The sequence below is a fragment of the Ostrinia furnacalis genome, unplaced genomic scaffold (assembly GCF_004193835.3).
Source record: "Ostrinia furnacalis isolate ACB-3 unplaced genomic scaffold, ASM419383v2 OfSCF2709, whole genome shotgun sequence".
Taxonomy (NCBI): domain Eukaryota; kingdom Metazoa; phylum Arthropoda; class Insecta; order Lepidoptera; family Crambidae; genus Ostrinia; species Ostrinia furnacalis.
This window is the reverse complement of record NW_021132948.1, coordinates 266,916-281,722: the sequence shown is the minus strand read 5'-3', so window position 1 is coordinate 281,722 and position 14,807 is coordinate 266,916. Positions and strand designations below refer to the sequence as shown.

At 41.3% G+C, this 14,807-nt stretch overlaps 1 protein-coding gene across 1 annotated transcript in view; it reads right to left on the bottom strand.

Annotated features, from left to right (window-relative positions):
- Positions 1 to 241: 241 nt before the first annotated feature.
- Positions 242 to 14,807, bottom strand: part of Sos (Son of sevenless) — a 59,429-nt gene continuing 44,863 nt past the window's right edge. The window contains exons 24-33 of the mRNA XM_028309365.1: positions 12,998 to 13,100; positions 11,809 to 11,889; positions 10,732 to 10,843; positions 9,922 to 9,981; positions 8,352 to 8,451; positions 6,991 to 7,099; positions 5,178 to 5,241; positions 2,171 to 2,242; positions 1,470 to 1,546; positions 242 to 381 (exon numbers count right to left, since the gene is read on the bottom strand). Of these exons, the coding sequence (XP_028165166.1) occupies positions 242 to 381; positions 1,470 to 1,546; positions 2,171 to 2,242; positions 5,178 to 5,241; positions 6,991 to 7,099; positions 8,352 to 8,451; positions 9,922 to 9,981; positions 10,732 to 10,843; positions 11,809 to 11,889; positions 12,998 to 13,100 (918 nt within the window). The remainder of the gene's footprint in view (positions 382 to 1,469; positions 1,547 to 2,170; positions 2,243 to 5,177; positions 5,242 to 6,990; positions 7,100 to 8,351; positions 8,452 to 9,921; positions 9,982 to 10,731; positions 10,844 to 11,808; positions 11,890 to 12,997; positions 13,101 to 14,807) is intronic.

The window sequence follows — 14,807 nt, the reverse complement described above, 5'->3', positions numbered from 1 at the left end:
CATCCCATTTAAGGACCCCCCATTCTATCTCACGGACTCCCATAGCATCACACAGACCCCTTAGACATCTCAATCGTATCTTAAGGATCTCTCACTGCATCTCACAGACCCCCCTATGCATTTCACGGTCCCATATTACATCTCAAGATCTCTCACTGCATCTCACGAACCCCAATGCATCTCATAGACCCCTCAGACGAATTTTATGGACATGGACGTCGTGTGTTATGGACGTCGTAAGTTATGGATATGGACGTAGTGTTGTATTCACGTAGGTAACACTTACCGCGGGTTGCGGCGGCGGCGGCAGCGGCGTGGGCGGCGCCGCCGAGTCCCGGCGGCGGCGCGGCGGCAGCGGCGGCGGCGTGCCGCACGATACTGCTGTGAACGGTCAGGTGTTAATATGTGTAAAGGACAGACAGATATGACGAAACTATAAGGGAGAAGCCACACGGTGCGGTGCGGTCGCGGCACGGCGCCGGACGTCCTGCATATAAAAATCTAAATATATAAAAGGAGAAATTGACTGACTGACATATCAACGCACAGCCTAAATGGCTAAACGTAGGCATTTGAAATTTGGAAGAGACGTAGGTGCACTAAGAAAGGAATTCCCGAAATTTCCACGGGAACGGGAATTAACGGGAAAATCCTTTTGTATGAAAAATCTAAACCGCTTAAGTTAGACGCTTGAAATTTCGCATGCAGATACCTTAGTAAACCTAAAGCTTAGTTACAACAGGATATTGCAAAATTCCCACGGGAACGGGAGTTAGCGGGAAAAAACATTTGTATGAAAAAATCTAAACCGCGTAAGATAGATGTAGGGGGTAAAACGGGATCCACGCGTACGAAGTCGCGGGCGGCCGCTAGTATTGTATATAATAAAAATAATCTCATGTTGCAATACCCTAGCAGGGTTTATGTTATAGGCCTATGTCTATTATGTAAGAACCTTTTTTGAATTTATCCAATCACAACTTTTTGAGGCTAAAGAGAGGGTTTTTTTTTGAGAATTTGAATATTGGTCTTGATTAAAAGTTGTGAATAAAAAAAAAAGTTGTTGCACTTGATCAGTAGAATCAGTTCTTTGTTTGATCACCGGGTACCTGGGATGACCCAGGTACCCGGCTGTTATACAGTTATATAACTGTTATACAGGATGACCTGTATAACAGTTATTACATAAAGAAATAGAATAATAAGCCGTGTGGTTACGGCAGAGTAGGATACATTTGGCACCAACCCCTACTCGTCCCGAGGGTCGTAAGAGGCGACTTAGGGACTACACATCAAACAAAGAACGGGCAGCAGCGCTCTCTGAAAAACATCTATCTTTGAAACTGCGATCTCCAACCCGCCTGCCAAGCGTGGGGATTATGGCAAAACCCTCCACTATAGTAGAGGAGGCTCATAGTCCAGCAGTGGACTGTAAAGGGCTGTTGATGATGATGACATGTATAACTTACGGTGATGTGGCGTTAACGGCGGCGCAGGCGGCGACGGCGTGGGAGCGCCTCTCGCCGGAAAACTGAACGCGCTGCCTCTGTAAAAAGAGTTTGATTTTAATATAAAGTAAGAAGTATTTAGACATAAATGTGTGTCGAAATGGTTCCCGTTTAGTCCCAATAGTTCTTTTAAAGCAACTACTGGGACTTTACTTCAGTCGGTGATCTATTCTTTTAGACCATAAAATCTCTTCTTTAAGGCCCAGAACAGACGGTGAAACGCGACTGCAACGTAACTGCAACTGCTAGTTACTTTTGAGTTGCATCGAAGTTTCTGCCATAGCGTCCGTTGAGAGACCACACATGACGCGACCAGTATGAAACTTTCAGTTTTATTCATCAGAATTATCAGAAAGTTGCAGTTTCATTGCAGTTGAGTTTCACCGTCTGTTCTGGGACTAACTCTCAAGTCTGTCAAACTCCGTACTAAAAACACCGGTTCTGGTTATAGTCGCATTTAAAATAAGGTGGTGCAACTCAATCTAAGGAATTATTCGTGAATAGTGTCGGATTCTCTGACAAATCCAACTTTCTTAACGCTACTTATTCTCAGCACTGACCCATTTATTGTCCCTAAGCAGTGATAGGGTTCAAGTAATACTCAGACGTGTAAAAGTGCTTTTCAAACGCCTAATTGCAAGCATATTCTTTCCTTTACTGACCTGTCGTTCTGAACGAGCGGACTGACGGGCGGCTGCGGCGCGGGAGACCTTTTAGGAGACATCGCAGGCATCCTGGGAACAAGCATTCAAATGTTACAATTACACTACTGTGCGGTGCTGAGAATCTTCAAACAGTAGTTTGAAGATTACGATACAACCGATACGTTGTCCTGAAATGGCGCTTTCTATGTCGCGAATATAGCTGAGCGGACGCTACTTCAGCATAGTTTATAGTTTAATGTTATGTACTGTATTTTTATTTCATTTTTTTTCTATCTATACTAATATTATAAATGCGAAAGTAACTCTGTCTGTCCGTCTGTCTGTCACGCTTTCACGCCCAAACCACTGAACCGATTTTGATGAAATTTGGCATAGAGATAGTTCGAGTCCCGGGAAAGGACATAGGATAGTTTTTATCCCGGTTTTTGAACAGGAACGCACGCGATAGTGTTTTTTTGTGACAGACTAAATTCCGCGCGGGCGAAGCCGCGGGCAGAAAGCTAGTCCGAATTAAGTGTTCTTATTCTTATTCTTAAGTGGTGGGTCAAGCTATATTGGGACGTGTAAAGTGCAAAAGGCAACTAGTGGTTCCAGCGTTTCTTCACAGGACTTGCCATGTGTTTGTCGCGAAGCGCTGGTAGGGCTCAAAAGATAAGGAGACATGTAACATGCCCCATAAGGGCTACCTTTTTTATCTACTGTATTTAGACGTACATAAGTGCCACTAGTGGTCTAAATTGAATAAAAATATTCAAAGAACTGTTAAATAAATAAATAAATCACGAAATCTCAGAAACTACAAGTACTAGGAGTCTCAAATTTTACATGGGGGTTCCTTTTAGAACGTAGGTGCTCACTAAGAACGGATTTTATGAAACTCCACCCCTTAGGGGTAAAACGGGATTACGGGTTCCACGCGTACGAAGTCGCGGGCGGCCGCTAGTTAACAAATAAATAAAATAATTAATTTTAATAAAAACTGAGTTACCTTCCGCCACAATTATAATGTAGTGTGTGAATACATTTTATTGTTGATTCAACCCGATACTCCACCAGTCGCTTCAATTTACGAGCACAAAAAGACATTGTTGTGAGAGACATCTGTTCACGGTCATATTACACCCGATATGATGGGCCAGTGGTACTCAAACTGAGGTGGAATTGTGTAAAGTGTGCCATGTTGGGAGACCGTATGAATGATACAAGAGTGGTTGTTAGTGTCTGCTTTAAGTCTGTTTATTAATGTGAACTGCGTGACTATTTATACGATATAGATCAAAGGTGAATGACGTCACAGCATCAGCACTATACGTGATAAATGTGCTGACACTGTGAACGTGATCAAGATAAGATATGAAGAGATTTAGTATTGTGCATACCGGCACATAAAGCAATCGTTATCATTTGACAGTTCATAACGTACGATTATTCTGTCAAACGCTTTGTTTAACTTTATCGTACGTTATGAACTGTCAAATGATTACGATTGCTTTACACAATTTTCTTGTCGGTATCGGACTCACGGAGCGATTTTTAAAGGGAAAAATTGAATGGGGGGTCTGTGAGATGCAACAGGGGTCCATATGTTCAATGGGGGTCCTTGAGATGCTACGTGGGACCACGTGAGCTATCTCATTCATAAAATAAATATTCTTGCATCCAAGGGGTCACAGCCAATAAATTATGAATTTTGAGATCTTTTGTTAAAGTCCTGTCGCCGAGCACGTATAATTATGTCCAATGACCCCAAGCTATCAATCCTTATCGCTCGCGCGTAATAATGTTGCTGTCGCGCTCGCACACTCACTGCGGGCGCACGTTGCACAGTCGCGACAGCAATATAATTACGCGCGAGCGATAAGGATGGGTAGCTTGGGGTCATTGGACGAAATTCTAAGTGCTCGGCGACCGGACTTTAGAAAATCATGTACCGTGTTAGGTAAATTTGACCAATCTTTTCAGCACTGTTTCATATCATTATCCCGAACCAGTGGCAGGGTTAATACAAAAATATATTGGGACGTGTAAAAGTGTTCTTTAACAGGCTACTCACAGAAAATAAATATTTTTTATGAATTTTTATTTACCTTTACGGTTTTTAAATTACTTTGGGTATCACCATGTTAGTGTGGTGATAAGGAAAGACCACACACTCGCAGATAAACTATATTCTGTTACATAACAACATTGTTATCTGACACCTTTGATATTTAGCTTTATTTGGGACTAGGGATGCCACACAGAAATCAAAATTAACTTTCATAATTTAAAACTCAAAGGTGACTGACTGACATAGTGATTTATCAACGCACAGCCCAAACCGCTGGACGAATCGGGCTGAAATTTGGCATGCAGGTAGATGTTATGACGTAGGCATCCGCTAAGAAGGATTTTACGAAACTCCACCCCTAAGGGGTTAAAACAGGATCCACACGTACGAAGTCGCGGGCGGTCGCTAGTAATTCATAAGAACCGAGTAAGCGCAAGAAAAGTGAGGCACTTCAAACTAGACCACTGGCTTACTTTTTCCCATACATACTTTTTGACAGTTGACAAATCAAATATTAGTGAAGAAAACCTAATGCTAGGTGACATTATTTCTAAAAACAGTAACTGAGTTTCTTGCGCTGCTTCTTCTCAGCACTGGCCCATTTGTTGTCCCGAAGCAGTGGTAGGGTTAATACTGGGACGTGTAAAAGTGCTTTTTAAACCCTACTTGCAAACATGAAATGAGTTGTCATTGGATGACATATTTTGGTTTACTTTTGGTCTCAATGAGGGTTTTCGCGAATGAAAGATCCGCTAGATGGCGGGACGTCGATGTGGGGTCTGACTGCTGCGTGATTGGTGGATTTTGACATATCTGTCAATGTCACGTCAAACATAACCAATCATGCAGCATTTGGACCTCGCGTCTACGTATTGCCATCTGGCGGATTTTTCGAGTTATGGCGAGTTACTTGTTTGATAACTATTCTAAGATTTGAACTAAGTATATTGTTACCTGGCCAGCTCTTGTAGTTTCGGACTCGGTAGCGGGTCGCCTGGTGGTGACCACGTCGCATTGGCTGAAACAAAATTGTAAAAATGTTAACAATTAATCTCCCATTTACTTCTAGTTTAAAACATGTCACAGTCGCGCTGCAATCGCGTTGTCATCACGCCGCTTACCACTGTCACGCTGGCTTTAATCGAGCTTCAGTCGCGTCGCTATCACAACATAGTTGTGTTGCAATCGCTTCATCGTTTTGTCGTATATGTGACTCAGATGAACAGCGTTTGCAACGACAAACACGTCAGTCACCCTACAATCACGTCACTTAACCGGATGGTGAAGTGAGCCAGGTCGCGGTGGTAATAACGTAACTCTCCGTTGTCTTTGCTCGCACTGCAGTCGCGTCATCGTCACGCAACAATCGGGTCACTATTACGCTACAAACGCGTCACTATTGCGTAGCAAACACGTCACTATTGCGTCAGGGTTGTGTTAGTTTTTTTCTCGCTTTTTTCACTTACCCGGATGGTGCGGTGAGCCGGGCCGTGGCGGTAATAAAGGTGGTTTGTCTCCGTTGTCTTTGCTCGCGCTGCAGTCACGTCATCGTCACGTTAAAGTCGCGCAACAATCGCGTCACTATTGCGCTGCAGTTGCGTCATAGTCACGTTGCAAATGCGTCACTATCGCGTCACAGTTGCGCCACGTATTAGTTTTTTTCTCGCTTTCTTCACTTACCCGGATGGTGCGGTGAGCCGGGCCGTGGCGGTAATAACGGTGGTTTGTCTCCGTTGTCGCAGTCGCATCATCGTCTCGCAACAATCGCGTCACTATTGCGCTGCAGTTGCGTCATAGTCACGCTGCAAATGCGTCACTATCGCGTCACAGTTGCGCCACGTATTAGTTTTTTTCTCGCTTTCTTCACTTACCCGGATGGTGCGGTGAGCCGGGCCGTGGCGGTAATAACGGTGGTTTGTCTCCGTTGTCGCAGTCGCATCATCGTCTCGCAACAATCGCGTCACTATTGCGCTGCAGTTGCGTTATAGTCACGCTGCAAACGCGTCGCAGTCACGCTACAATTGAGTCACGATCGCGTCACAGTTGCGCCCCGTATTAGTTTTTTTCTCGCTTTCTTCACTTACCCGGATGGTGAGGTGAGCCGGGCCGTGGCGGTAATAACGGTGGCTTGTCTCCGTTGTCTCTGGTCGCGTTTCTGCCGCATCATCGTCACGTTACAGTCACGCAACAATCACGCCACTATTGCTCTGATATCCCATCACAGTCACGCTGCAGTCACGTCACCATCGCGTCACAGTCACGCTGCAGTTGCGTTACCATCCCATCACAGTCACGCTGCAGTCGTCTTACCGTCGCGTGACAGTTGCGCCACATATTAGTTTTTTTTCTTTCTTCACTTACCCGGATGGTGCGGTGAGCCGGGCCGTGGTGGTAATAAAGGCGATTTGTTTCCGTTGTCTCTGGTCATCGTCACGTTACAATCACGTCACTTACCCGGGTGGTGAGGTGAGCCAGGCCACAGCGACAGTAACGGTGTTACGTCACGCAACAATGGAGTCACTATTACGTTGCAATCACGTCACAGTCAAGCTACAATAACATACCTGGGTGGTGTGGTGAACTAGGTCGCGGCGGTAATAACGGTGGTTTGTCCCCGTTGTCTCTGGTCATCGTCACGTTACAATCACGTCACTTACCCGGGTGGTGAGGTGAGCCAGGCCACAGCGACAGTAACGGTGTTACGTCACGCAACAATGGAGTCACTATTACGTTGCAATCACGTCACAGTCAAGCTACAATAACATACCTGGGTGGTGTGGTGAACTAGGTCGCGGCGGTAATAACGGTGGTTTGTCCCCGTTGTCTCTGGTCGCGCTGCTGCCACTCGACCGGGGAAGCAGAGGTGGGACCCGCTCCTGTATTGAACATAAGTTAATTATCACACAGTTGTTTATGTTATTAACTAATATTTAAATAAATATGAGGTAGATTTTTGAGTGTAGATGCATATTTATTTAGTTTTTTGGTTCTGCTGTTTTCACCAATAAATAATAATTCAGGAAAAAGGTTGAGGTTATATTATAATTTGTCAATGAGTTTTCTTCTTAGAATATTTTTTATCCCGGATAGTCGTTCTGTGACAGATTGTATTTAAGCGGGTGCAGTCCCGGGCTAAAGGTAGTTAATCCCTACTAATAATTTGATTGAGAAAGTAACTATGTCTGTTTGTTACTCTTTCACGCAAAATTTACTGAACGGATTTTGATAAACCTCTACAGTGTTATTATTTATAACCCAGAATAACATAATATGATATAATTTATGACGATCTGTGACATATTAAATTTGACGTAGGCAAAAGCTAGTAAATAAATAAACAGGCAAACACGGTAACAGTGATGCATAGTTTTTATGTCAGCTAGCACCATTTAGAATTGCTCCAACTGTCACCTTCAGAGAGCTGGGCAAGGTTGAAGAACAGCGCAGCCCGGGACTTGCTCTCGAGGCAGCTTGAGTTGAACCTCATGGCCTTTTAATATTACGACGACTAGTGACTTATAGTTTTGACTACTTTGACATTGTAATATTACGACGACTAGTGACTTATAGTTTTGACTACTTTGACATTGTAATATTACGACGACTAGTGACTTATAGTTTTGACTACTTAATAAGCAATCAAGTGTTTTGTGTCATTAATGCATGTGAATTATTAATTTATTAATTGATTTATTAATCACTAATATTATTGTATGCCAACCAGGCGAAACATAGTGAGACTATCACAATGTATTATTTTTATCTGTAAACACCTATGTTTCACAATAAATAAATTTGAATTTGAAATTTGTTTCCTGTATTTAATTTACTCTAGTTTTAATTTTAATTGTAACATTTAAATTTTGGCTGTGGGAAACAATAAATGATTTTTATTTATTAATTTATTTATTATCTATATATATAAAAGAAAGTCGTGTTAGTTACTCCACTTATAACTCAAGAACGGCTGAACCGATTTAGCTGAAAATTGTCAGGGAGGTAGTTTAGAGCCAGGAGAAGGAGATAGGATACTTTTTATCCCGTTCGAAATAAAAAGTCTGCTTATTTATTGCCATTAAGGCGGAACAAAGTTCGCCGGGTCAGCTAGTTATTTATAAACAAGGTTACCGTGTCGGTTGGGCGGCTGCTGCGGCTGTAGAAACAGTCGGCGTCGACGATGGCGCCGCGCGGAGACAGCGCCGGCTTGCGCTCGCCGCACAGCGACGCCCTGCATACACGGGTATTGTTAAAACTTGTATTGTTAAATTATGATAAGCTCTAAAGCCTGGTCCGTGAGCACGTAGAATCCCGTCTAAAGACCCCAAGCTGCCCATCCTTGTCGCTCGCGCGTAATTATGTTGCTGTCGCGCTCGCACACTCACTGCGGGCGCCCGTCGCACAGTCGCGACAGCAATATAATTACGCGCGAGCGATAAGGATGGATAGCTTGGGGTCATTGGACGGGATTCTACGTGCTCACGGACCAGGCTTTACATTGTAATAAATACGTTCGAGTACTAAGTTAAGCAGTCTTAAATATGCCAATATATTCGTAATCTTTTATATTAAATTGCTATACAGGATGGAATTTTGTTATGCCACCTGAAGGGAATGTACTCTTAATATTGTAGATAGAAAATTTTTCTCAAAGAAAACATTCCTTTATTTTTGAAAAGAAATAGAACTGCATTCAAAGATTTCGAAAAAATTGCTTACCACACCCGGGAATCGAACCAACTAAAATCTTTTAAAAATTACACCCTGTATTTTTATTACATTGATCGTTAAGGTTAAGTATAGGGATGAAATCTCTCAAACAAACTTGCTAAATCAAATGAAAGGAAAACCATTAAATCTTAAATTATTGTAATTATTTACAGAAAATTGTATGTATGGTGGTAAATTTTCGAAAAAAATCGAAAATCTTTGAATGTAGTTCTCTTTCTTTTCAAAAATAAAGGAATGTTTTCTTTGAGTAAAATTTTCTATCTACAGTATTAAGGGTACTTTCCCTCCAGGTGGCATTACAAAATTCCACCCTGTATAATTACAGGGATAGATAGTATCCAAACATTATACAGGGTGCGTAATAAGTGTCGGGGCGTCCCTTCAGGCTTCAGGCGCACTCGGCACTTGATTGATAAGCACTAATGTGTCTGTAAGACACCCTATATCTAATACAGGGTGGCTATGTTATTTAGGTAAAAACGTTTAATCTTTCGTTCCGCTATCGAAAAATTATAGTCATAAAAACGAGAATTGTTATGTAGAAAAGTTATGTAGCCATGGTAGACTCCCCGATTCTAATTTGTATGCAGATTTCATACTGATTAACAGCCTAAAGGGTTCGTTTCCACGACAATCCAGTTTTGTTGGATTACTGGATCCTGGAAAACTTGTGTATTCACTCAAATGGCAGAATCTCGTTTTCATGACGTACGGGTGTTTGCAAAAATTAATGCAGGAAGCTGCTAGTAGACTTCTATTAAACAATATTTGTAATGAAACTGGATTCTGCTTTTTTTACAGGTCCAGTTTAATGACAATTAGCAATTCCTAAAAGTCCCTAAAAATGGGATGTTCGTGTGATTAAAACACATCATTATACAATCGAACGATATAAAACGAAATGTCTTAGTGGAAAAAGTTCTTATATTATGTTTAATCACAAGATATTTCACGGCAATTTTTCACTAACCTGTCGTGTCTCGGAGAATGCCTGTCCCTCGGTGATGGTGGTTCGTCCCTTGAAGACAGCCTGCAATAATAATAAAAATACATTTATTAGAAATTCATCATCTTGTCAACGATTTTTCCCCAAATACATGTTTGTATAAAGATACGATAGGTATGGTAATGACTTGCTGGTGAGGCTAGTTTGTCGAGGAACAAAAGTTGAACCAATCAGCTAAGACGCTGCTGCTTGAGGAGACACTGACAATAATATGTTTGTGCTATTTCAATAATTCATAATCATTTTATGACATTTGCATGACATTCAATTAATAATGATACTACTTTTTAATATTAAAAACATAACCATATTTTTTGTAATATTTGCACATCGTATGTACGATAGAATATGTTGGAAACTTCTCTTTTTATAACCATTTGTAACCGTATTCTGGCAAATAAATGATTTATTATTATTATTATTTCTTAGGCTTTTTTTTTACTCGAAGTCCATAAGTTCTTCGGTATAACGTTAACTCACGGGCTCATGCCAAGTGAGTTACGTGTTATTATTATTATTATAAGGCAAAGGCTAAAAAATCCAGGAACAATACTAACTTGGTGGTGGACACGCTGCTGGCTTTGTCCAGCTTGTCCAGGTACGACATGTGAGCCAGCAAGCGACCAAAAAGCTTCCAGGAGAGAGCAAGAAACAGTATTTAAGTCGAGGCTAGCGTTCTATTTATCAGGACCCTGGCGTTCAAACAGCTTCCTGAGAAGATAATATTAATATAGGGTAGGGATAGGCTATAAATGATCCGGGAACAATACTGACTTGGTGGTGGACACGCTGCTAGCTTTGTCCAGCTTGTCCAAGAAGGACAGGTGAGCCAGCGAGCCTGACAGCCGCGGGCTGATCAAGCCACTGCCCTCCGACCGGTGTATACCTGCAAATTATGACATCGTTACAGGGTGACTTTGAAATCAGTATCTTAAGGAGTGACTTAGAATCAGTAACTTAACTTATAAAAAAATACTCGACACGTATTTTTCAAAAGCGTAGCACTTTGACGTCACGTGGAACTTCAACGCACCATCATAACCTCGTAATTACTTGTTTGATTGACAAATACAAATGTACGTGTCCAATAGGCTAGATGGCAAAATTTCAATTATTTGTCCGTCAGATAGATAATTAGAAAATATTAGACTCATATTTCTTTCATAATTAAATAATAACGGTGCTACATCGGACCGTTCATTGTGGAAAACCTTGGGGGAGGCCTTTGTCCAGCAGTGGACGTCATTTGGCTGAAACGAAGGTGCTACATCGAGTTGAAATGGCGCGTTACGTCACGCTTGAGTAGATTTTTTACTCAAAAGTGACGTCACGCGACATTTCAATTAAACAAAAAAAAAATATGTGTCTAAATTTTTTTTATTATTGTTGATATTTCGAGGAAAACCATTGAAACACGGAAATATTAACAAACGTATTATATTCGAGACTTCACACGTTTACAGGAAGAAAGATGGCGAGAGAGAGAAAAAAGTGCTGCCAACATGAAACGTTTAAACTAAACAATAAAGCCAAACTTAAGAAACTAATCGATTGCGTTCTCATTTACCAACAATTATCTATCTGACGGATTAAATAGAATTTCGATTTCACATTCTTATTTTTTAGGAATCTAGCCTATTCTGGCAACAGACACCCTATATTATTCATCATCATCATCATTATTTCAGCCATAGGACGTCCACTGCTGAACATAGGCCTCCCCCAATGCTTTCCATGTTTGATCGATTGGTAGCGGCCTGCGTCCAGCGCTTCCCTGCTGCCTTTACGATGTCGTCGGTCCACCTTGTAGGTGGACTTGAATCCCTATATTGTTACTATGAGTATACTTACTCCTGGAGTCTGAGAAGGCCAGCGAGGACACGGACGCGCCGTCCCAGCCGCTCATACTCGTCGGGGACAGCTGGGACACGCCTGCAAGGGAACCTCCACTTTAATACATAGGCATTAGCGCACAGAATTGAATGGCTTTTGAGTTGTAAGTGATTGAATAAGTGAGATGGACATAGGATAGGAGAAAAGTTGTTTTATTTTGTGAATGACGAAGAACGACGAATATGGTGTATAAATATCTAATCTAAGCCTTTCAAGTCCTACATCACCCACTTTTCAATAGAAAAGGAATTTTTATATGCTGTACGATTTTCCAATGTCCATGTCGTGTCATTTGTAGTATCGTGACCTGTTGTATTGTAGTGTAGTATTGTATTATGGCATGGCATATCAAAATAATAGCACCGTTGCGTAATAGCAAAATTGCAATTATTTGTCCGTCAGAGAGATACTTAGAAAATAATAGACTCGTATTTTTTATTTTCTTTCATAAATAATAACAGTGCTACATCGAGTTGAAATGGCGCGTTGCGACACGCTTATGTAGATTTGTATATTTTTTACTCAAAAGTGACGTCATGCGACATTTCAACTCTATACAGGGTGTTAGGTAAATGGGTATATGAGCCGACACTAGCCCATGTTAACATAGGCATATAAATGGTATGGTGAAGTCAGAAATTTGATATCATGATTTTATTTTTTTTAATTTTCATACAAAATAATTTTTACAAAATCCGATTTGTATGAAAATTAAAATAGTTAAAATGAAGATATCAATTCTCTGACTTCACCATACCATTTATATGACCATGTTAACATGGGCTAGTGTCGGCTCATATACCCATTTACCTAACACCCTGTATAATACTGTGATTATTCGATTATGAAAAATAAAAATACGCGTCCAATTTTTTTTTATCTGTCTGACAGATTAAATAGAAATTCAATTTCACACGGCGCGACACCTTTACTTGCTTCGTCGTAGCATCGTATAGTGTTATCCTGCGTCGCATCATGTCGTGTAGCGGCGTGTCATTCGTGTAATGTAGTAGTGTTATATCGTGTAGCAATGTGTCGCGCAGTGGCGTGTCATAAGTCATATGGAGGCCTGTCATGTCGTGTAGTGTAGTGTAGCGTTCATACTGTGTCATGTCGTGTAGTGTAGTGTAGCGTCGTGGCTACTCACTGAGCGTGTCTGAGTTGTTGGCGGCGGGCGCAGCGGCGGCGGTGTCGTGCGCTCGCCGCGACACCTTGACTTGCTTCAACGATAACTCCGGGTACTTGCGAGGCTGGAAACAAACAATCATCATTGTAGTGTACCTAAATTTCTTATAGGTTTTAAACCTTTGTTTGTCACCTGTCATCCGCTTTGCAATGGAGGGAAGTCGAACCTTAATTTCGAACTCCTCCTATGTTCATCTGATTAATTTCGTTGCGGGTCCAATGACAGTTTAACTTTCCCCCGGGACAAACTTGACCTTCATTGGTTGGGTTTTTGTGGCGGTCAAGCTGTAGATCCTGGCTACACGGGAGTTGCAGTCGTGGGAACGAGAGGTGGGAATAGTCCCGTAGTGTACCTAAATGTGCACACTGGCGCACCGTCACACCAAGCGTCTCACTGCGGCACGTCCGTACTCGCCGGCGTCTGCCGTACGACTGACTCGTCCTACTCGTAACGACGTCACGTGACTGCCCATCACTTGTGTACGTGAGACAGCGTATTGTATCTATCTAGTACGTAGATACAAACACTACAATCATGCCATTTATAGATCTAGTCAAGGCTCGGATACCGGTTAATTTTTCAAATCGTTATAGCTCTAAGTACAGTCACAGAATGAAAAGGTTCGTCAGTTTTCAAATTGATTCCTTCAACGAATCGCGAGCACATATTACCTTTTGAAACTATGTTACAGAATAATCTCGAGTTAGAGAAAATAATCTTTAACTGTTCGTCAGTAAAGTTCAAAATTATTCAGATCAAAGTTGTTTGACGATTTATCTTATCAAGAAGATTATTCATCATCAACAGCTCTTTACAGTCCACTACAGGACTATGAGCCTCCTCCACTATAGTGGAGGGTTTTGCCATAATCCCCACGCTTGGCAGGCGGGTTGGAGATCGCAGTTTAGCAAGAAGATTATTATGATTGATAAACTAAAACCTTCTTGTTGGTTCAACCTGCCATTATTATTTCTATTAAATAAAAAAAACTATTGTCAATTGGTCAATGTCATCATTGCATTGCACTGATGGGATAGAAAAATAAACAAGCAAAACCTTATTTGTTAGCAAACGTCATATTTATTTAAATGTTAGCAGCACTGTTTCTTGCACGTTATGTTGGCAGGTTTGGTACCTAGTGCAAGCGAAAACCGACACTAATGTGACGAACCTTTTCATTCTGCGACTGTACATGAGAACGAAATAATTTCGTTTGCGTTGCTCGAAACCGGTATCAATAACGTTATTTTTCAGAACCAAGTTTTCGGTTACGTTTTCGTTGTTTATTTTTTTTTTATGTGACAGGAGGCAAACGAGCAGACGGATTTATCACAATAGTTTATCACAATTAATATCGGGGCACAGGCGATGTTGCTGCTTCATTGTGTGCGTGTGTCTCGCGCTCCCTTTTTATGGAAAAACCGTTAAAGAACCTAATAACGGTATTTATTAAACCGGTTTCGAGCCTTGCCGCGAATTTAAAGTTGTTAGCTTTTTTTATACAATTACCAGACAAATAAAACTGTTGTAAATTCACTGTTGTTGTTCAAATACTCTGTGCGCAAGCATTTCCTTGAACGTATCTCGTCGTCTTGATCTCTCTTGAACCTTCTCGTTATCCACCTTATATTATGTAGGTATATGCATGTATTTATGTATATGTTACGGCTAAAGATAGTTGTGAACATAAACTTAAGATTAGCCGGCTAAACTTAAGTTTATCTTCGGCGAGGTGTTAATGTTAGTTTCTTCTATCTTTAGCCGGCTAAAC